The sequence below is a fragment of the Daktulosphaira vitifoliae genome, unplaced genomic scaffold (assembly GCF_025091365.1).
Source record: "Daktulosphaira vitifoliae isolate Bord-2020 unplaced genomic scaffold, ASM2509136v1 Scaffold_2, whole genome shotgun sequence".
NCBI classification, from domain to species: domain Eukaryota; kingdom Metazoa; phylum Arthropoda; class Insecta; order Hemiptera; family Phylloxeridae; genus Daktulosphaira; species Daktulosphaira vitifoliae.
The window spans coordinates 29,543,407-29,566,176 of NW_026099573.1; the positions used below are offsets into that span (position 1 = coordinate 29,543,407).

The 22,770-nt window shown below is 27.2% G+C and overlaps 1 protein-coding gene across 12 annotated transcripts in view; it reads right to left on the reverse strand.

The window, feature by feature from the left end:
• Window positions 1-22,770, reverse strand: part of LOC126897233 (modular serine protease-like) — a 116,139-nt gene that overhangs the window by 55,430 nt on the left and 37,939 nt on the right. For 3 of the 12 annotated variants that reach the window (XM_050670673.1, XM_050670674.1, XM_050670669.1), the window contains one exon: window positions 5,577-5,792. The exons of 1 other annotated variant lie outside the window; for it this stretch is intronic. In XM_050670673.1, coding sequence (XP_050526630.1) covers window positions 5,577-5,792 — 216 coding nt within the window. Of the gene's footprint in view, window positions 1-2,632; window positions 2,926-3,064; window positions 3,219-3,885; window positions 4,054-4,122; window positions 4,248-4,488; window positions 4,651-5,576; window positions 5,793-8,391; window positions 8,619-15,386; window positions 15,629-15,766; window positions 15,921-22,770 lie in introns of those variants that run through there. 8 more of the 12 variants (XM_050670672.1, XM_050670675.1, XM_050670670.1 and 5 more) reach the window with 7 other exon arrangements.

A 22,770-nucleotide genomic window follows, 5' to 3' on the forward strand; every position in this document is an offset into this window, starting at 1 on the left:
GTATCTAGTCGAAGACATTACCCTTCAAAATTGAAAAAATTTCCCTCGTTCCCCGTAAATGGGGGAAACCTCCAAAAAAATTACAAATTTAAAAATCGCTAATTTTCGAAATTTTTTCAATTTTTTTTACTAAAAACTGCCGTAACTTTTTAAAAAATGAACATATCAATATAATTTTTTTTATAGATGCTTGATGTCTTTACCTATTATTTGGTATAATTTGACCTTTTTTCTGCCCACAGGGGGGTATTTAAAATGAAAATTTTTTCACAAAAAATTTACTTTTTCAACTTAACTTTTGAAAATGTTCCGGAAGGTCTGACACTTTTATATATATCTTAAATTAAAGCTAATGTAATATACTTTAATTTGAAAAAAAAAAATTTGACCTCTGGACTTGTCTTCATGTTGAAAACGGCTATCGAATGCTATTTTTGTGTGAAAATTTTCGATTTTATAATTGACATTTTTTACTTTAAAGTGCTATAACTTTTTAAAAAATGTATGGATCAATACAATTTTTTCATGAGAAGTAGTATTTACATACATCTCTCATTGGATATACTTGTTTTTTAAATCNATACATCTCTCATTGGATATACTTGTTTTTTAAATCAGACTATTTCCCTATATATGGGGGGGCTTCAAATATAAAAAATGCATATAGAAAGTAGAACTTTTTCAACTTAACTTTTGAAAGTGTTCCGGAAGGTCTGACACTTTTATATATATCTTAAATTAAAGCTAATGTAATATACTTTAATTTGAAAAAAAAAAATTTGACCTCTGGACTTTTCTTCACGGCGAAAATGGCTACCGAATGCTATTTTCGTGTGAAAATTCTCGATTTTATTATTCATATTATATTTAACTTTATAATGCTATAACTTATTGAAAAGTGTATGGATCAACATTATTTTTTTATGAGAAATAATATTTTTTAATAAACTCTTTTTCATTCGACATACTTTATCTTAATCGAGATATTAATAAGGAACCAGCAGATCATGTAGCTTTTGGAATAAAACACCATTTTTTTTAAAGTTAAACACTATCTAAAGATTTGCATCGAAGCGTTTATTTTTGATAGTGATTTTAATCACTGTCAGATATCATTATACTTGATCCAACTATCCACGTCACAACTGTGCCTCGACCCCCCTGTGCTGGGTTTTTTATTATAAATATTGTACCTAGAATTATCTCATTTCTCTCATACATTATTATATTATACATTTAATGACTTCAGTCTTAACAACACTTTAAAAAATTTAGCTACACTTGTAAAAAAATATTATTACCTCAACATGATTTTTTTTAACGTTCTAAATTCCAACATCACTTGTCACAGTAAAGTTTGTAATACCCAAGTCATCGTGATACAACTTATCTGATCACATAGCCTTACCAAAAATTAATTATAATACAAACCAAAAGAGTTATGCATTAAATTTTTATTCTAAAAAATATTTACTTCAAATCAAACGTATCCAAACCCTAAAATGCACCTGAAAGTTTTACATACCATCACTGTACACAATTGTCTTAAGTATTACTTTCAAAATTTGTGAATTAAAATTTACCTGAAATTATAACTTTTTTGACACATGTAGTATTTCAGTAAACAGTTTAAATTTTTTTTCGGTTAGAATTTATATTATTAAGACGTTTAAAATGATTAACCAACGACGAAAAAAACTATCAGTCAATTTTACTAATTGCCGATGAAAACTGATGGCAAAAAATACTTACGTCAGAAATTCCATCCTCAAAACCTATTAATTGAATTAAATCTATTTTTACTGTCATTTTCTCTTGATTAATAATTAATTAAATTAATTAATTGATCCTTTAATTTATTTTTAATGATTTATAATAACTTTTATCAAATAATTTATAAATTCAGTTTTAATACAACTAAGAATTTCCAAAGATAAATTAAATTATTATCAAAAATAATTTGTATAATTAATTAGTAATAATCATTACATTATTAAGATTATAACATATTTTTTTCTGATCAAATTATTTTTATACAATCATTATGAAATGAGATATTCATGCTTAAGCTATTTGTTTTTAAAAATAAAAATTCCTTTTACATACATTCGATATTACACTGTAACACGACTTACGTCGCAATAATGTAGTCGACACTGGTTTTGAGGGTAGAGACCCGTGGGCCGTTTATTAATGAGCTACAACAAGTTAATATAAAAAAAAGACGAACACAGTAATGATAATCTTCGCTTAGTATCGTGGCACTGTCTGATTATTATAATTAATATTAACATAAATATGATATTCTAAGAAATCCTTGAAATTCTTAATAATAATGTTTACTTAATCCAATTTTGTATAAGTATACTTTTCAAGTACACGCTATAAATTTGGTCATTGTTTTGTATATTTTTATAAGTAAAACTTTGAATATCGATTTATCAAAAAACAGAATTGTATTAAAAGATACTCCGCGTCAATACCGTTTCTCTTCGACCATATTACTACTAATACATATGCTTGAGACTTTATGAATATTCTAAATTATAGAATTTTCGTTTCTAAAAACGTAATCTCAAATTATTTTTCCTTCTATAGTGTAATTTTTATACTACATATTCATATATATATATATAATGAAAAGTTCAATAAAGTAATATTTATTGGTATATCAAATAAACATTTATTTACTATACATATATTAGTTCATTAATGTCACAAACTATGATTATAACTATAAAATTCTGTTTTCTAAAAATTTTTCACGAATCCACTTCATAGAACTATTCAATTCAGTGAATAAAACAATTGAATCATTAGAATTTGGATCAAAAATACTTCCAATGCCTGTTAAATAATATTTACCGTCGTGTATGAACGATAAACCAGATCCGCTATCTCCCTTTTCCACTCCTTGATCTGACACTGAAACATATCAATTTAATATTAAACATCATGAATTTTATTTATATCTTATATGCAATATATTCATAAAAATACAGATGATTATCGCGTCATATTATAAATAAATAAGAAAATAATTGAAAAATATATGGAAATTTACTATTTGTTGAACCAGCACAAATTTTATCGGTTATACCAATATTTTTTCTCATTAATGATCGGCAAGTCAAATAATCAATAAATGGTAATTCATCTGTTAATAATGTCTCACTGTATTCTTCTTTAAATTTATCTATTTTTCCCCATCCTGCAACCTAAAAAAAACGATAATGGAAGTTACGCAATTAATAATATATTGTTGAATTTCGCCCGACAAACACTTAGCTGAATGTTATCAAAAAACTACAAAAGTAATACTCCAGTTTTTAATACTTTTTTTTTTTTAATTTTGCGACCATTAAACATATTTTTTGACTTTGAGCAAAGTTAAAAAGTTATTAATTTATACTATATTTATTATTTTACCTAATTTTTTTAATGAAATAATAAATGATAATAGAAGAATAATCTTTTTTCATCTTTTGAGATCTGTCCTAATAAAATAATTCATTCAGTTCAAAAACATTTTATTACAAATTTTCCATTTTTTTTAAACTAATTGTTTATCGTATAAAAACATATTTTTTTATTTCGAATTTCAAATAGAAGGATCAGTTATAGATAATGTAATAATATCATTAGTTTTTCTAATATGATAGCATATGCCATACCATTCATTAATTTTAGATAATTATTTTAATTTTCTAAAAATTTATTTAAGTAGTAAAATGATTTCTTTGAACTATTTTCTCTGATATATTTATTATAAATGACTTATTTATAAAATTCTACGCCTTTTCCTCATCAAATTTGCTACAGAAATGTTAGTAGTTAATTAATGCAACACCAATGCCAGTTAATTTAAAACTAACAAATATTTACCAATCCTAAATTTCCGTTGACTTCTGAGTAGTCATCATTCCAATCAATGCAAACTATGGAAACAGCTGGACTGATATTTATGGGATCAGATAATACAACAATAGCTATATCATTAAAGTAAAATGTATTCCGCCCGATATACTTTTCTCCTATATGAATTTTTTCAATCTAAAATACGACAATTCTTAAGTTTTCAACACGATTGTCAAATATAAAGTTGATTAAAAATAATCTTACATTGTAAATTTTAGCATACTGGGTTTCATTTTTAGAATCATAATTTCTGTGATACTTTCCAACATATATTTGAAAATCGTTATTATCTAATCTATTATCTGAATGGTCATGAAAACATTGAGCAGCTAAAACAGAAAGAATGCTTCTATTAATTTTTACATTTTTATTGGAATTGAGTATTTACTATTAGTCTTTATTATTATATAAAACAAAAAAAAGTATGAATGTGTTAAAACTTTCATGGATTGTTTTGTTGCTTGAAGTGCTTGAGGATATATCCATGTTTACAGTTGAGTCCGAAACGTCAGAACTCAACTGTAAACATGGATATATCCTCAAGCACTTCAAGCAAAAAAAAGTATTTACCTGTCACAACTAAATTTCGAGCAATTAGTGATCCACTGCAAATGTAGCTAAATGAGTTGTTTTCTTTTTGATAAATAGCAACATTCCAGGGAACTTCACCATACTTAGATACTTCTCCATTTGATATTAGTGATTGTCTTTGATCTGCTATTATACCACATTCTGAAAATAAGCTTTTTTATTCTGGAGTATTCAATTTACTTTATTTTACAATAGAAAAACTTTTTAATTACTTTAATATTTTTCGTAATTAAATACACAGTACCTTGTTGCTTTTTTAATATTCAAAATAATTTATGCAATCATTTTTCTGGCTAAGTGAGGCTTGTTCGTATAAGCATTAATAATAAGTTTTTAAGAGGGGTGAATCGGAGGTTTTAGAAGCAATGTTCAATGTTCAAAGTTTTGTGGTATTTTTCTATAATGGCTATGAAAATATTTTTAAATGTCAAATTTTATTAATTTACAGTGGTTTTCACCTAATCTTGAAAAAACAAATTATAATAGGGATCTAATTACTTGGATTGGATATATTACTTAGATTAGTTGATTGATATCTGAGCGTGATTAAAATTACTGTCATAAAAAACATTAATATACATTTGAAACATATACATTAAAAAAAAAAACATTTCTACCAAAAATTACGTCTTTTGACTTTATAATTTGTAACGTTAGGGCCCTTAGTTTAAGTACTTAGGATAAGTCACTGAAACGTTCCTTTTATTTTATAATATATTACTAAAATAATTAGAGCGGTTTATATATCAACCAAAAATTACGTCATTATCGACTTTAGAGACCATTTACTAATAGAAGATTGATCATCGGAACGTTTTATGCTCCCTCAGTACTTTGATAATAATTGAATTTTCAAATATAATTATTTCTAATACTTAAATTCATTTAAATGAAAAATATTTAATTTAAGAAGCCACAAAAAGTACTAGTTGATCGTTTTTACAAATCTAGCCCATCATCAGCTCTAAACAAATACTTCTTTAAATTGAAACAAATTTTACATTCGTTGAAACTGATTAAAATATATTTTATATTGTAAAAATTTTGTTAATATGTCATAAACGTACGTGGTTCACATTCGTATAATTTGCCACTCCATAGGCCATTTTTTCCACACAAAAGATTTCTCGAAACACCATTATATCCATTTGAAAGATGATAGTCTGCTTTGCATGAAGGTACCAGTGAAGTTCCTTGAAGTAATGGTTCTGAACAATCAACAGTACGATCATTTATTTTACACTCGAAGTCTAAAGTTTTTGAAGTCAAAAATGGACAATTTTCTGAAATTCATAGTTAGACATAATATTTTGTAATATTCAATTGATCACTAGAATATTTTGAAATAAATAATTTAAATTAATTCTACTCTATCAAATGAATAACAACACTTACATATTTTTTATTTGTCGAAGATGAAATTTTAGTAATTTAATACTATATAGATTTTATTTATTAATTTAGTAGTTTATTGAAGGTCGAGTCTAGAGTGTGAAAACGTATGTTTTAATAAACGGGGTACCTGAAACCCAAGGTTTCAACGAGATTTTTATGAAATATAAGATAACTGCTATGTATATACAAATATATTCTGAACTAAGTAATAAAAAAAAATAACTTTTATTTAACTTTGTTTAAACATCTTTAATAACTAGTATCCAATTCAAATTTTGTGATATTTTTACAGTTTTAGACTAGATTTAAAACGCATATCACAATTATTTTTTTCTAGTTAGAGTCTAATATTAAAAAACTGATTGAAAAAGTTTAAAACTAAAAAAAATAAAAGATAAGATATTAAGTTATTTTTTTTAAATTACAATACTTACGAAAGATTTAGATAATAAACACCAAGTATAAAAAATTCTAAGTCGTAGAGAGCACAATCGCGAAACAGTCTGGTACAGAGACGCTTCATGACCAGATTTTTAAAAAAAAAATAAGGTGGTAAATGAGCTAACAATCGCTCTTTTATAGGCCTGTTTTATGAGGGGGAGACTTAATGTTTTATATTTTAATTGCAAAATCCTTCTCATTGGCTATTCAAGTAAACTTGAATAGACCTATGCGCAATCTATTATTCTACTAATTTGAGTTAATGTTTCATATTTGTATTGGTGTTTATATCTATTATCTTCCATAATAATGTGGTTTATTAGAAAAATCATCAATATAAAAATATAAATAAAATAAAATTATAAGTGCTAAATATCTATTACACTTCTAAGTTTTAATATTATTACTTATTATTAAAAAATAAGTATTTACTTATTTTATGGAAATTTTTAGGAAATTTTATGAGAATTAAAAATATTGTATTGTTAAGATTAATATGCACTCAGAAAGTTTTATAATAACTATTTATAGTAAATTTATCAGAAAAGCTCAATACTTTTTGCATTTTCATTCTAATAGATAACTTAAATAAAAATAATAGTAATCATTTCCTAGTATCTTTTAGTGTTTAAAAGATTATACAATTGACATATACAGAACTGAATTAATTTTAATGATTTACTTAACTAAAAAAACCAATAAAAAAAAAATTTGTTAAAAAGATTTACTTAATTGAGCGTATTAAAAAATTTGATTATAATTGTAAAAATCCATTATTAATTCAGGAGAAACTAACAATCATTCTTTTTTTTAGAAATTATTTATATGAGAACATGTTACCAAAAAATTTGGAATATTGTAGTCTAGTAGTAGCACACACAAATAGAATAAAATAATTATTCAATTACAAAATAAAATGATTTAATTTTGTAGTTGAAACCTATCATATCAAATTATCATATCAAACTTCATTCGTTAATAAATATTTTGAAAACATTAGAAATTAATGATTTTAATTGTCTTTATGGAGACGATGTAATAACTAACTGTTTAATTGATAAATTAGAATTTTTTTTTCAATTTTTGAGAGTAATATCTTCAACTAGATACGAATTGTAGTCATGTGACGTATCGTTGAAAAAAGTAGATCAAGTTAGAGCAGAGAAAATAAATGATAGTCACAAAAAAATATCTTCTCAGCTTTGCATCGAAACTAAAACTTAAAATATAGTAAAATAATTTTAATATAAATAAGAAATTTCTTCTCGCGAGTGGTGACTATAGTGATGGGATCCTTGATCTTTGTTGAAGTTATTGAATCTAAATGAGATAAAAATCAAAGGAATTGAAAATTTATTCTAACTTAAAAAGTATTAAGAACAAATGCAAAAAATTCCTGTAATGCGCGGGTTAGAACATAGTATCCCAAGTGCGTAAAACGCAAGTTTTACCGACTTGGAAACCGTTCGTCGCTGCCAAAGTTTGAAAAAAGAGCTATTTAAACTAATTCTTCAAATTTCAAAGTTATTTTTCTCGACTTCAAAAAGCAAAAATATTTAAATAATTTTAACTCTCTATGCTATATAATATTTTTATATTAATAATATTTATGTAAATCTGTACTCCCCTTTTCAGGTATTTTAAAATAAAAAGAAATACAAAACCCAGAATTTTAACACAAAAATAGCATATTTTTGAATACGATAGTCATTTTTACCATGAAGACAAATCCAGAGCTACCTTTTTTTTAAATTAACAGCACTTGAATTATTTATTGAAGTATATTCATTTGCTTGTAATATTTAAAATTTCGATTTTTCCAGATTGTATTAATGTATAGACTAGCAGAACTATATATACAGGTAGCCAATAGCGTTAATGATGTCCTACTTACATTGGTTATTTCCAATTATTACTTTATCGTTATGTAAGGTTAAAGTGATTTTGAAAGAATACGTCCCAAAAATGCCACCCTAACACTGTGCCACTACCCCACTATGCTACCGTTTTTTTATTTTTTAGTCTATTCGTTAATATATAACTCACTTAAACAAAACTCTTCATCAAAGTTTGGATACCAATTTCCATTTTTACACGTCAAACGTCTATATTCTGTATTACTTGAATTATAACCAGACTTACATGTTTCTTTAATTATATTGGTTTCATACAATTTTGTATTAGGTGTTATAGGTTCTAATATAAATTTTGTAACTGAATAATTCATGTATAAGAAATCACTTCCTTCTTTGTTAAGAACTGTACATGTCTTACTGAAAAAGTATAATAAAAATCTCTTAAATTATTCGGTTACATTAAAAAATTTTTTCTTTGGGTATATATGCTTCATAGTTATACGTCAAAGAATAGCTCTTCATCTATAAATAATAAATTATTATTAAAGTAACTATTATGAAATATATTTGCTATTATACGTTAACAAAAACAATTAAATTATTTATACTGGTGGCTCATGGTTTGGACGGCGAGAGATTGCAAGCAATACTAAAATTAATTAAAAGAAGAAAATTGAAGTTATATTCTTAATTCTACAATTTTAAATAATATTTTTTATTAAAAATGCAAATTTTTAAATATTTAAATAATTATAAAACATTTGTCATGTGCGAACATTAAAGTTAATAGCGTCCATACGGAAAAATATTAATATATTATTAAATGGGTAATTTAATTTTAGAATTTACTTCGTGTACGTACGTCGTTATCGGTTGCTATTATTATTATTAATATTTCTATTTTCTACTGCGCCCTTTAAAATAATAATATGTGTAATGTGTTTTATTTTATTATATTTAATTTGACAATATTTATTGTAATATATTTTTATACTTATGACTAGTCGTATTTTATTTAAAGTCGCATCCCCACCATCAGAACCCACGAGTCCCAAATGGCAATTAAAAAAGTTATTTAATTACCTAACGTTTTCACAAATTCTTTGAGTTTCATCAGTTCCATCTTGGCAATTCGTTGTACCATCGCATACATAAATAATGTCGATGCATTCACCAGAATCACATTGAAATTGTGTCGATCTAATAAATGAATACTAATAAAAACCTCCTCATGTCCCATAATGTCACAACAAGAAACAATCAATTAAATTTTATAAATTTCCAGGAAGTATATCCTCAAATTGGAAACTTAGCCCCTTTATAAGAGGTCTGAACATTTATTTTTAAAATTCAATCAAGTTTAAAAAATACTTTTTTAATGAAATATAATATACCATATTTATAATGAAAATTTATTCATGTTTTTAAAAAATTTCCTTGCTACTAAGGTAGTTTCATCTATGTCTAAATAGAATATAAATATAATAAGTATACAGTTACCAACATGGGACATGTATTAGTAGTTTGCCTTCTACTTCGTGAAATATGAGCGCCAATAATATTTGTTATTAATACACCTAAAGAAAAGCTTTTATTATCAAACAAAGTATACAAATTAACATTATAGTATATAATATTAAACCATTTTTTTTAACTCACCTAAAATTAAAAGCGCATAAAAAAAATGTCTATTATACATAAAAAGCATCCTCTTTTTACTAATTGTTTGAAAATAAAACTACTCTGTTTTATTATTAAGAATAAATTATTTGAATGGCAATAGTTTTACTATGTAATTACGTTTTTCTTTTACCAAATTTATCAATATTAAAGTTGTTCTTAAAATATTCCATTTAAATACTTATTTATATTTATGATAACTTCTTACGCAAGAACTTATACTAGTAAATTAAAAATGATAATGGTTAAAATTCAATTACACTCAGAGGTTATTTTTACATTTATTTCAAGAATAAATTTGTTAATATTCCAACCAAAGAGCATTATTAAATAAATTAATTACATTTAATAAATATTTTGTTGCAACTAGTATTCAAGGTTTCAAGGAAAAATATAATCTTACACAAATTTGAATGTTTTTAATGCTTATCAGAAAAAATATGTGTAGATGATATTTGAATTATTTATTTTATGTTTAATATATTGTCTTAGATACAATTTAAAAAAATATTTCAATGGTTTTATTATATCTAATGACCTTTATCTGGAAGGTAATCACCGAAATTATTCCTATAAGCAAAAATAATTATATATGCCAGTTAATGAATTTAGCTTATCACGAAATAGCCGACCGATGGATCAAGTAAAGGTCTGAAAGTATGCTTCAAATTAATGTGAGTAAAATTTAATAACTATTTATACATTATTAATAAATTTATAATTTTGTATCAAAAAGAACATAAAATAGAAGACAAATACCAATGGGTAACATTTCGATATAACAATTTTTACTAACCGTCACAAACGGGCCCTAACTACTAAAGGCAAGTCAATGTTGAATAGGCCACAGATCACGTTATTATCCTATTTGTTAGAGTATCGGGATCTGCATCATAAGTGCACGGTGACCTAGTGGTATTCACCCCCAACGCTATCGTTTAAGTCAATATTTTGTAAATGCTGAATACCTCTACTATGTTACCACTACACATTCCAGACATTTCGACAGTTGTTACATGTTTTTTTACATTGATAAAAACTATCGATCACGTGTAATATTATATTATTACTTATAATATTAACATATAATATGATGTTATCATTTGTACATGTATTATGATTATACAAGATCACCAAAATAGGGTTCTCTTATTAAAAATACAAAATAATCAGTTAATTATGAGATAAAATATACTTATTGTAGAGATTATTAAGTAACGCCTACACGCAGAGCTCTCATTATAACTAACCAATTAGAATAGAAAGTCTCAGCTTCCAAGATCACAGTAGAGATCGCTGGGCTATCCCCTTAGGACAACAAAAAGCCATTTTACTCCGTCAAACCAGTTCTTTCGGTAATTTTAAAATACACAAAATCTACGATGCTCTACTCAAAATTTCACTCTCCGGTACTTGGTCGATTTTTTTAATTAATTTGGACTAGAATTATTTTTCATTAAAGAATTATATAACACTTAGAAATTTTAAAATGAATTTTGTTTTGGCGAATCTTTTAATCAATATGTTTATTGAATTATAATATATTATTTACTTATTTTTTTTATTGTGGATACAAATAAAAACAATATTTCAGACATTAAATTTTTTTTTTCTAATTATTTTATAAAACCAACACAATAACTTTTATTCACGGTAAAAATTTATTGTGAGCCTTTCTTGTTGGGTAGCTAGTATCGTCGTTAATGTCTTTGTTTTAACAAACATCACGCCGACAGAAACGCAGAGAAACTTATGTGTATATTTACAGTGTTAAAATTCGTCTTGGCGATGAATTTTGTCTAATATCCTTTCGAGGCGCTAGCGCTGGGACACATTGGGCCACCACAACACCTCTTGGATAAATTTTTTACATAGATATAAATATTTTTGAATCTTGTTTTGGCCAGGCTGGTTGGAAGATTTATGAAATATTGGTTTCGTACTTTAAATAAAATATATTCTCTCAAAAGAAATAATTAATTCGACAGATGTAAAAAAATTAATAAGGACAAATTATAAATTATATTTCTAATAAAATATAGAGTGTTTAGAATCTTTTTTAAGTAAAATCAGTCATAGATTTTATGTAATTAAATAGTATTGTTAAAAATTTAAATATAAGTAATTATATTGACTACATGACGAGTAGTGGAAATCGTATACGTAGTGCATTTAACACCAAAATGAATGTTGGACTACTTGAAATATTATTGCATTACACAGGAAGTAAGGAAAGTACAATTTAACCTATGCTTTTGAATCTCCATCAACCTATTGCGTAATAAACCATTAATAAAAAAATTATATAAATTTAAAAAGAAATATTTAATATTCCAAAACCTAGTCTGATCTTATATATATTCTTATATTACCCTTTTCATTATTTCTATTTTACTTTTGATTATTACACACGTGCTTAACGTGCAGGTGCAGTATTTCACGCCATTACTACAAGGTTGTTTGTTGTATACAGTATTGACCCTGTGTGTAAACTATGGTAATACTTTTTACGTTAAAATATAACATAGTATAACGAAGATGCAACTATTGTTGCTACTACAGTTGTTGCCGTCGTTATCGCATCAGCTGTATCCGCAGCAGGTACAGCAGCCGTAGCCCCGACCACGTGTATAAGACATGTTTATCTAATGGATTTTTCACATTAAATCATATTGACGTCATCGAGGAGCAATTAGTATAGTACTTCCCAGTTCCGTGTCTAGTATAAACAATGAATACAGGGACCCACCGGAGCCGTCGTTGAGAAAGGTCGTTTGATTATGTATATTAGTTTGTATAAACGGTTGGGTTTAAGTGAGTTAAATATTAATGAATATACTAAAATGAAATTCATTATTTAATTTCAATTTTTGAAGTTTTTTGACCTTATAATGTAAATTGACATTATAATCTTTATTTTATTTTATTTTATTAATTTAAGTAAGACAGAATATAGGTTTTTGATGTGTCAAAGTGGAAATTGGTATCCAAACTTTCATAAAGAGTTTCGTTTAAGTGAGATAAATTGCCATTTAATACTAACATATTTATTTTATTTTTTATTTGTCTGTAAACGATCAATTTTAGCTCTCGCTGAAATGATTTTGATGAATAATACGTCAAAAGATCAAAAATTGTATCTAGTCAAAGATATTACCATTTTTTTTTTCACGATCGACCTTATTGTGGGTCACCTTAGAACTGCCTTTACTTCAGGGCTGCTCACGCCGTCTCTAAAATTCACATTAACCTATTGTGAATCAGTCCGAAACTAATCAAGAGCTGATTCACACGTGGTACGGCGCCCTCCCATTAGCCGGATCCCAGAGTGGGGAACATTAAGAAGGTTTGGCAAAATAATTCACAAAACATAAAATACAAAAACAAGAACCTAAGGCACCGGCCTAGACCAACGCCTCAGGTCCTCCTGTGCCGAGCAGCGTGGCTGCCTCTATTTAAGCGTTCGGCTTCTTCCTTCTTTTTCAAGACGGATTCGGATAACGCCTGGACGAGCCTCGACGCCTCTAGGCTCCTCAAGATTAGGTCCACATGGATCCGACTCGGAGCGTGGACCCTAGTCGGGACTTCTAAAAGTCCCGCTGCTTGGCCCACGCCTTGCTCTAAAAGAGGGTGTGCAGAGCGCTGTCTGCCTATCCCGAGCAATCCGAACAGTGGTCACACGTCGACGCAGCTGCTTTACGAATACGGTGTAAATACTCGTTAAAGCAGACGTGCCCGGACATCACTTGAGACGATAAGTCATCTCACCGTGAGTCCCTTTTTTTTTCCACGACCGGCCCACACCGTCTATATAATTCACGCCACCACGTTGTGAATCAGCCCGAAATCAATCAAGAGCTGAATCGCAGCGTGGTATGGCCCCCTCCCGTTAACCGGATCCCAGGGTAGGAACCATTAGGGAGGGTTGGCAAAATAACTCACAAAGCAAAAACAAAACGCAAAAACATAAGGTATCGGCCAAAACCAGCGCCTCAGGTCCTTCTGTGCCGGACGGCGTGGCTCTGTCACAAGCGTTCCGCTTCCTCGTTATTTAACAAGATGGATTCGGCGTCCCCGTTGCACTGCGCTATAGTATCGGTGTGTTTGGGCTTTACGAGGTTACGAAACGTCGGCACGAGCGCAGTTTATAAAGCTCGGGAAATCGGGCGCGTCCTCAGGTTGCAGATAGTGGAACGGCCTGCAGATATGCAAATTAGCCGTAAAATAAACAGTCCATTAATTTGGACTAACGAATAAGCGGTCGTGGACAGCGAGCTGCCCAGACACTTGTTAACTTTGTAGATACCAAGGGATAGCCGTGAAATAAACCTAAATAGACGAATAAGCGGTAGCGTTTGGGTGCGAACGGAGAATAATGACAACGCAACCATTGAAATTAGCCGCTCACTGGGTAGAGGAATAGGCTATGAGGGTGTCCCGTCAAATATACACCTATATGACAAATGGATCTAAGTAAGCTAATGGTTACTGCATCAGGGGATTTGGATGCCTCAGTGCCGGCGGTTGGTGAGGGTTGTAACCACTAGGTGTCGTTATCAAACGTATACACGACAAAGGCAGGAGTGTTGAAACAGGCTCCTGGAGTTGGTACTGCGACTGCAGGGAGTGGTAATAACCAAGTCACTTCCACCGGTAAAATAGCCGGGAGGTAATTGGCAACGGATTGCTTGAACAATAGATTGAACTTGATGACGGTCATTCCCTTAAATGCATCAGAAAAGCCCTTTGTTTTGGAGATATTGCGAAGTGTTTTCATTACTTTTAAACGGAAGAGATAATAATATTATATAAGCAAAAAGGTAAGTTCGAGTAACTCAATAATTGAGTGTAAAACTGTAGATTTGATATAGAATTATAACTATTTACCGACGCAGATTCAATGTGTGTGAACATAGACGAAGAAGAGTGATTCTTTGAAAAAAAATGGCCTTTTTATGACCCGAATAACCGGTTTAGCAATCTCTGGTGAAATTCTTAAGATATTTTTTGATTTTGGTTTTATTGGTCAATTTGATAGAATGTTTTACGTGGGCGTTTTATGGTTTTCAGTCTAACATAAATTTTATATTATTTTTATTTATTTTTTTTTTGATTATTATTATATATAATATTATATTCTAAGAGACCCTTGAAATTCTTATTAAAATGTTTACTCAGCTCCATTTTGTATAAGTATACTTTTCAAGTACACACTATAAATTTGGCCATTGTTTTGCTTAATTAATAGGTAAAACTTTGAACAAAGATTTATCAAATAACAGGGTTGTGTTTAAATATACTCCGCGCCAATACCGTTTCTCTTCGACCATATTACTATTGTATACGCTTGAGACTTCATCAATTTTCTAAATTATAGAATTTTCGATTATAAAACGTAATTTCAAATTATTTTTCCTTCTATAGTGTAATTTTTATACTACATATTCATATATATATAATGAAAAGTTCATTAAAGTAATATTTATTGGTATATCAAATAAACAATTATTTACTATACATATATTAGTTCATTAATGTCACAAACTATGATTATAACTATAAAATTCTGTTTTCTAAAAAATTTTTACGAATCCACTTCATATGAATTTTTAATTCGTTGAAGAAAGCGATTGAATTTTCAGAATTTGAATCAAAAATACTTACAATTCCCGTTAAATAATATTTACCGTCATGTATGAACGATAAACCAGATCCGCTATCTCCTTGTTGCACTCCTGGATCTGACACTGAAACATAGAAATTTAATATCAAACTTCATAAATTATATTTATATTTATATGCAATATATTCATAAAAAACATGATGATTATCACGTCATATTATAAATAAATAAGAAAATAATTGAAAAGTATATGAAAATTTACTATTTGTTGATCCAGCACAAATTTTATCGGTTATACTAATATTTTTACTCATTAATGATCGACAAGTCAAATAATCAATAAATGGTAATTCAGCTGTTAATAATATCTCACTGTATTCCTTTTCAAATTTATCTATTTTTCCCCATCCTGCAACCTAAAAAATACAATAAAGAAAGTTACGTTATTAATAAAATATTGTTGAATTTTGGCCGACAAACACTTAGCTGAATGTTACCAAAAAACTACAAAAGTAAAAACTCCAGTTTTTAATATTTTTTTTTTTTTAATTTTGCGACCATTAAACATATTTTTTGACTTTGAGCAAAGTTGAAAAGTTATAAATTTATACTATATTCATTACATTATTTTATAAACTTTGATGCAAAGCTAAGAAGGTATTAATTTTACTATTATTCATTATATTCATACTATTTGTTTTACTTTAAACAGTCATAACTTTATCAAAAATACCAATATCAATATAATTTATTTTGTATAGATGAATGATGTCTTTACCTATCATTTTGGTATATTTTTTTATAAAATTGATCCTTTACTTGCTCACAGGGATGATTCAAAATGACAACTTTTTCACAAAAAATTAACTTTTGAAAGTGTTCCAGAAATACTGACACTTTTATAATATGATTGAAATTAAAGCTTATGTTAATATACTTTATTATTAAAAAAAAACTCAGCACAGTGGGGTCGAGGCATAGTAGGGACGTTGCATAGTTGGGTTCAGTATAGATTTAATCTGTCAGTGATTAAAATCACTATCATAAGAAACGCTTCGATGCAAATCTGTAGATAGTGTTTCATTTAGAGAAATTGATGGATAATTACAAAAGCAACATTAACTTCTATTTCCTTAATTATACCCAGATTTTAATTATTTTAATTCTTTTAATTATATGAAGAGTGAATGTGTCAAACGTTCTATGTGCCAAAAAAATATTTGTTCAGAAAACACAAAAAACATCACAAATTAAAAATTTTCTTATAATTTTGTATAAAAATATATATTATGCTATATTTACACTATATTAATAGCCTCATAAATTTCTATTATTTTATTTTGTCATTTCATATTAGTATAAATTAAACATTTGCTAATGACAGTTCCAAGTGCCAAGTATTATAATATTAAAGTTCCAAGTTCCAAATAATGTGATAATATTATCGTTCCAAGTACCAATATTTTATTATAGATAACAGAAAATCATTCTTTATTTTATTAAGACTTCATATATATTTGTATAAAGTATGTAAAAAAATTAACACTTTTTTTGAGTATCACAAATTGAAAAATAAATTAACAAACCTAATAATAATTAAACTAATAATAAAAAAAAAACTCTAGATTAAACATAAATAGAACATAGCAACATCATAATAAATAGCAAAAAAAATTAATTCATGACGTTATATTTTTATAGAAGTTTCTGTGCTTATCAGGTAAAAAAGGAATCATGGCCAAAAAATCTTTTTTCTTCTCTGACGACAATGTGGGTTTCGGTATAGGTATAAATGTCTGATTTTTAAGTTGGTCTATAGTAGCATTTCTTTTAAAAACGTTAAAATCTTTCCAAAGTTCTTCATCTGAAAATGTTTTTTTATAATAGATTTTTTTGGGAGTTAAATATGAAACTTTAATCATCGAACTTATTGAAATTGGAAACTTGGTTGTGTTAAGAAAATTGTTAGCAATGTCTTTAAATGAGAAAAAGTTGTTTTCATCCATCGGAATCACTCGAAATGGATTTGTCAACTTCGCTGCTCTAACCATTTCTTGTAAATCAGAAGGAGTGAAATTTTGAAAAACTCTACATCTCTTTTCGATAATAGCGAAATCACGATCATAAGCCAAGAAAGAGTGGCCACTTATCAAAAATTTTTGTATAATCTCATTAAATATCCCCATATTTATTAAATATTTATTAAAACTACTAACGTTTTATTTTTATTTTGGCCAGCACAGTTGTCTGACCATATAATTAGTTTTTTGCGATTTATCATATTTTCGTTTTTGTTAATAACTTGAAAAAGACAAGAAGCGATTTCTGAGCTTCCACGAGAAGCAATACTTTCATCCCACATACATATAAAGGCTGTATTGCTGTCACCGAGATGTATTCCAAAGTTATAACAACTAAGTTGACGGCTTTCCTGAATTGTATTATTGCTTTTCCTGGTCGCATACGATTTTCCACTAATTCTTTTTTTAGTCTGATCATTTCTTCTTTTTTTACCACTTCGTAAAATATATATACTTTCAGTATCCATAATAAAACAATTAAACAAATGAAAAAGAAAACTTAACGAATACAATAACACCAGTATTATTTTGAAATATAACAAACTATATCATAATATTGTTATCATCAAACTATTATATTTGCCCAAAGCACTTAGAACGTACAGGTAACAATGGGCATGTCTCACAGAACAAATACAATCTATGAACGCAATTTTGTACAAGTAAAAAATTTAATTGACACTTGAAACATATACAAGATTGTGACCTTTGGCACATAGAACATAAATCAGAAATAAAACAATTTTTCACTTTTTTGGCACATAGAACGTTTGACACATTCACTCTTCATATATTATATAACTTTTAAAATTAATTGTTTTCAAATTATTGTTGATTTTGATTTTTAATATGTTAAAAGTAATCATTTTGAAACTTCTTTTTTTTTGTCCTTTAAAGTGAAACTTTTAAAAAAAAAAATGAATTTGTTACCCTAACTTAGAGTTCAACTTAAGAGTTTGAAATTGACATTAATAAATAGAAAAAAATGAAATTGTTAAGATTAATATGCAATCATGAAATTTTATAATTACAATTTACAGTACATTTATTAGAAAAACTCGATTTTTTTGCATTTTTATTGTNTGTCCTTTAAAGTGAAACTTTTAAAAAAAAAAATGAATTTGTTACCCTAACTTATAGTTCAACTTAAGAGTTTGAAATTGACATTAATAAATAGAAAAAAATGAAATTGTTAAGATTAATATGCAATCATGAAATTTTATAATTACAATTTACAGTACATTTATTAGAAAAACTCGATTTTTTTGCATTTTTATTGTAATAGATAACTGAAATAGAAATAATAGTAATCATTTCCTAATAACTTTTGGTGTTTAAAAAGATTGAACTAAATGAACCAATCATCACAAAGTTGTTAAAAAGATTTAATCAATTGAGCGTATTATAAAATTTGATTATAATTTTAAAAATCCATCGTTAAATTCAGGTGAAATTAAAAATCATTTTTTTTTTTTAATTTATGATTTATATAGCAACATATTACAAAAAAATTTGGAATATTATTGACTGGTAGTAGTACACACAAATAGAGTTAAGAAATTAATAAATTATAAAGTAAAATTATTGACTTTTGTAGTTGAATACTTTATCATATCAATTCTAATTCGACAACAAATACTTTAAGAATATTAAAAATTAATGATTTTAATTGTTTGTATGGAAAAAGCTGGTTAAGCTACTTTTTATTTGAATAAGGAATATTTTTTCGATTTTTAAGAGTAAAAACTTAAACTAAATACGAATTGTAATCATTTGGCGTATCGTTGAAAAAAGTAGGTCTAGTGAGGGTTGGCAAAATAAACTAACTTCGTAACCACAAAAAAAACTACCTAGTAAAATAATACAAATATGAATATAAATTTCTTCTCACGAGGGGAGACTATAGTGATAGGATCCTTTATATTTATTGAAATTATTGAATCTAAATGAGATAAATATCAAAAGATTTGAAAATTTTATTCTAACTCAAAAAAAAAATACAAAATATTAATTGTCACAGACGGATTTGAACCTCGTAAGCGTGAGAGATATGGATGTTACCCATTCGGCAACTGTTCGTTGCTTTTGATGCATGATAAAATTGGCTATTTAAGCTAACTCAAATTTAAAAATTACTTTTTCGACTTTAAAAAAGCAAAAAAATTTAAATAAGTTTAATTTCTTATATTTTATGAACTTTATTCTACTATGTCAATTCATTTATATAATATTCATGAAAGTCAGTGTATTTTTGAATACAGTTGCCATTTGCACATAGAAGATAGGTCGTCGGGTCATATTTTTTTTTTCATTTTATAGCACATAAAAGTCATTCGGTTATTTTATTTTAAAGTCAACAAAATTATCATTATTAAAAGTGTGGTGTATCGTGTTGTGATAATTAAATTTTTCTTAAAAAAATGTTTTTAATTTTTAATTTAAATTTGTATTAACATGAATAAAGAAGGTATTATTGGAATTGCTATTTACATTGCGTGTGATAAAATGAAAAAAACTGAAATGAATAAAAAGAGAAAAAAAAGGTACTGGATGAAAGAATGGTTCAAAAAAAGGAACACATTTTCCCATCATAATCTTCTAGATGAACTTCGACTATCTTCTCCTTCTGACTATAGAAATTATCTCCGCATGGACCACACGACATTTTCGAAGTTATTAAANAAATCACGACATTTTCGAAGTTATTAAAGATGATCACACCAATGATAGAGAAACAGAATACTTGTATGAGAGAACCAATTTCATCGGCCCAGCGTTTATCGTGTACGCTATGATACCTGGCTACCGGCGTTAATTTAATCTCAATGTATTGATTTTTTTTTTTTGTTGTATTTATGTCAGCCGTTGGATCTATTTCTTTTAATTTATTAGTTAATTGTACATAACATTCTTGCTTAAAAATTCTATTTTTGTACAAATCACTTTTTATTTTCCACGTAGCAGGTAAACTACGGTATAAATGTATAAATTCGCGCCAAAATTCTTCATTATTCACCTTATTTGCCAATTTTTGACGAAAAGGCAATACGCAAGACAAAAAAGACACGACTGGTTTATACAATTTGACTTAATTGACTGATAAAATGTACATTCATAGACATACATGGTCAATCATGAATGTCAATCATTTTGATTGATAATAAAAATTCAAACATGTTTGAATTTCATCAGTCACAAAATTTGACTGTCAGTCGTCATCAGTCATACATATACACGGTCAATCATGAATTTCAATCACGTTGATTGTCATTCAAAACTGACCGTGTATGGGGGGCTTTACATGGTATTGGTCAGTCAAAATAAAAATTTGTTTATATATATAAAATTAATGTCACGCATTCGTGTACGGGTACGAACACCAAAAATATAAAATTATACAGGATTAGTGTAGCCGGCGTTTAGTAAGCGGGGTGGGGTGAATGCGTTACGACGTCTAGTCTAGACGACGGGANAGTCGTAACTTACGACGTCTAGTCTAGACGACGGGATACGCGAGAATAACACGTGCCGCGTGGAAAGATACAAACACACATCACACATACAAGTGAAACTAATATAAGCGTGTTAAAAACCCTTCGATGCAAATCTTTAGATAGTGTTTAATTTTAAAAAATTGATTATTCCAAAAGCTACATGATCTGCTAGTTCATTATTAATATACTAATTAAGATAAAGTATGACGAATGAAAAAGGGATTACTAAAAAATATTATTTCTCTTAAAAAAATAATGTTGATCCATACACTTTTCAATATGTCATAGCATTATAATGTTAAAAATGTAAAAAATAAAATCCAGATTTTTCACACAATAATAGCATTCGGTAGCCATTTTCACCGTGAAGATAAAATAAAGTCCGAAATTTTTTTTTTTGCATAATTAAGTAAATAATATTAGCTTTAATTTAAGATATATATAAGTGTCAGACTTTCCGGACACTTTCAAAAGTTAAGTTGAAAAAGGTGAGAGCTGAGAAAAAATGGTAACAGACACAAAAAAAAAACACATCTTAGTAAAACCAATACCTTCTCAGCTTCGAATCGTAGCTAAAAACATCCCGATAGAAGGTGATTTTTATCGCAAACATTACATTTTTTTAAAATTTCGACAGCCATTTGCAAATAGAAGATAAGATGTCGGGACAAATTTTTTTTTTTTTATTTTATAGTACAAAATTAAGCTTTAATTTGATATATGTTTAAAGGACACAGTATTTCCGGAACATTTTTAAAAACTAAGTTGAAAAAGTTAGTTTTTGTAAAAAAATAGCTATTTTAAATCACCCCTGTGTGCAGAATAATTGTTAGATTTTCAAAAAAAAATGATATTAAACGAAAGGAAATTACCTAAGATTTCAATATAAAAAAATATTTTTTTGATATGTTAATATTTGAAAAAGATATGGCAGTTTTAAGTACAAAAAAAACCCAGCACAGTGGGGACGTTGCATAGTTGGGTCCAGTATAGATTTAATCTAACAGTGATTCAAATCACTAACATAAGAAAAGCTTCGATGCAAATCTGTAGATAGTCTTTAATTCTAAGAAATTGAGGGATAATTACAAAAGCTGCATGATCAGCTAGTTCCTTATTAATACCCTGATTAAGATAAAGTATGTCGAATGAAAAAGGGATTATTAAAAAATATTATTAATCATAAAAAAATAATGTTGATCCGTACACTTTTCAATGAGTTATAGCATTATAAAGTTAAAAATGTAACCAACCCAACCCAACATCAACTCCTATTTCCTTAATTATATCCAGATTAGTAATTATTTTAATTATATATTATATAATTTTTATAATTAATTATTTTCAAATTATTATTGATTTTTAATATGTTAAAAGTAATCATTTTGAACCTACTTCTTTTTGTTCTTTAAAGTGAAAGTTTTAATAAAAAAANCTTTTTGTCCTTTAATGTGAAAGTTTTAATAAAAAAAAAATGAATTTATTACCATAACTTTTAATTCAACTTGCAAGTTAGAAATAGATATTATTAAATAGAAAAAAATGAAATTGGTAGATTATTTCAAAAACAACACTTATTCCCTTAATTTTACCCCGATTTATAATTATAATATATGAATACATAATAATTACAGTAATTAAATTGAGTATGAAAGTGGTATTCAATAATATAATATTGTAATTTTTACGGA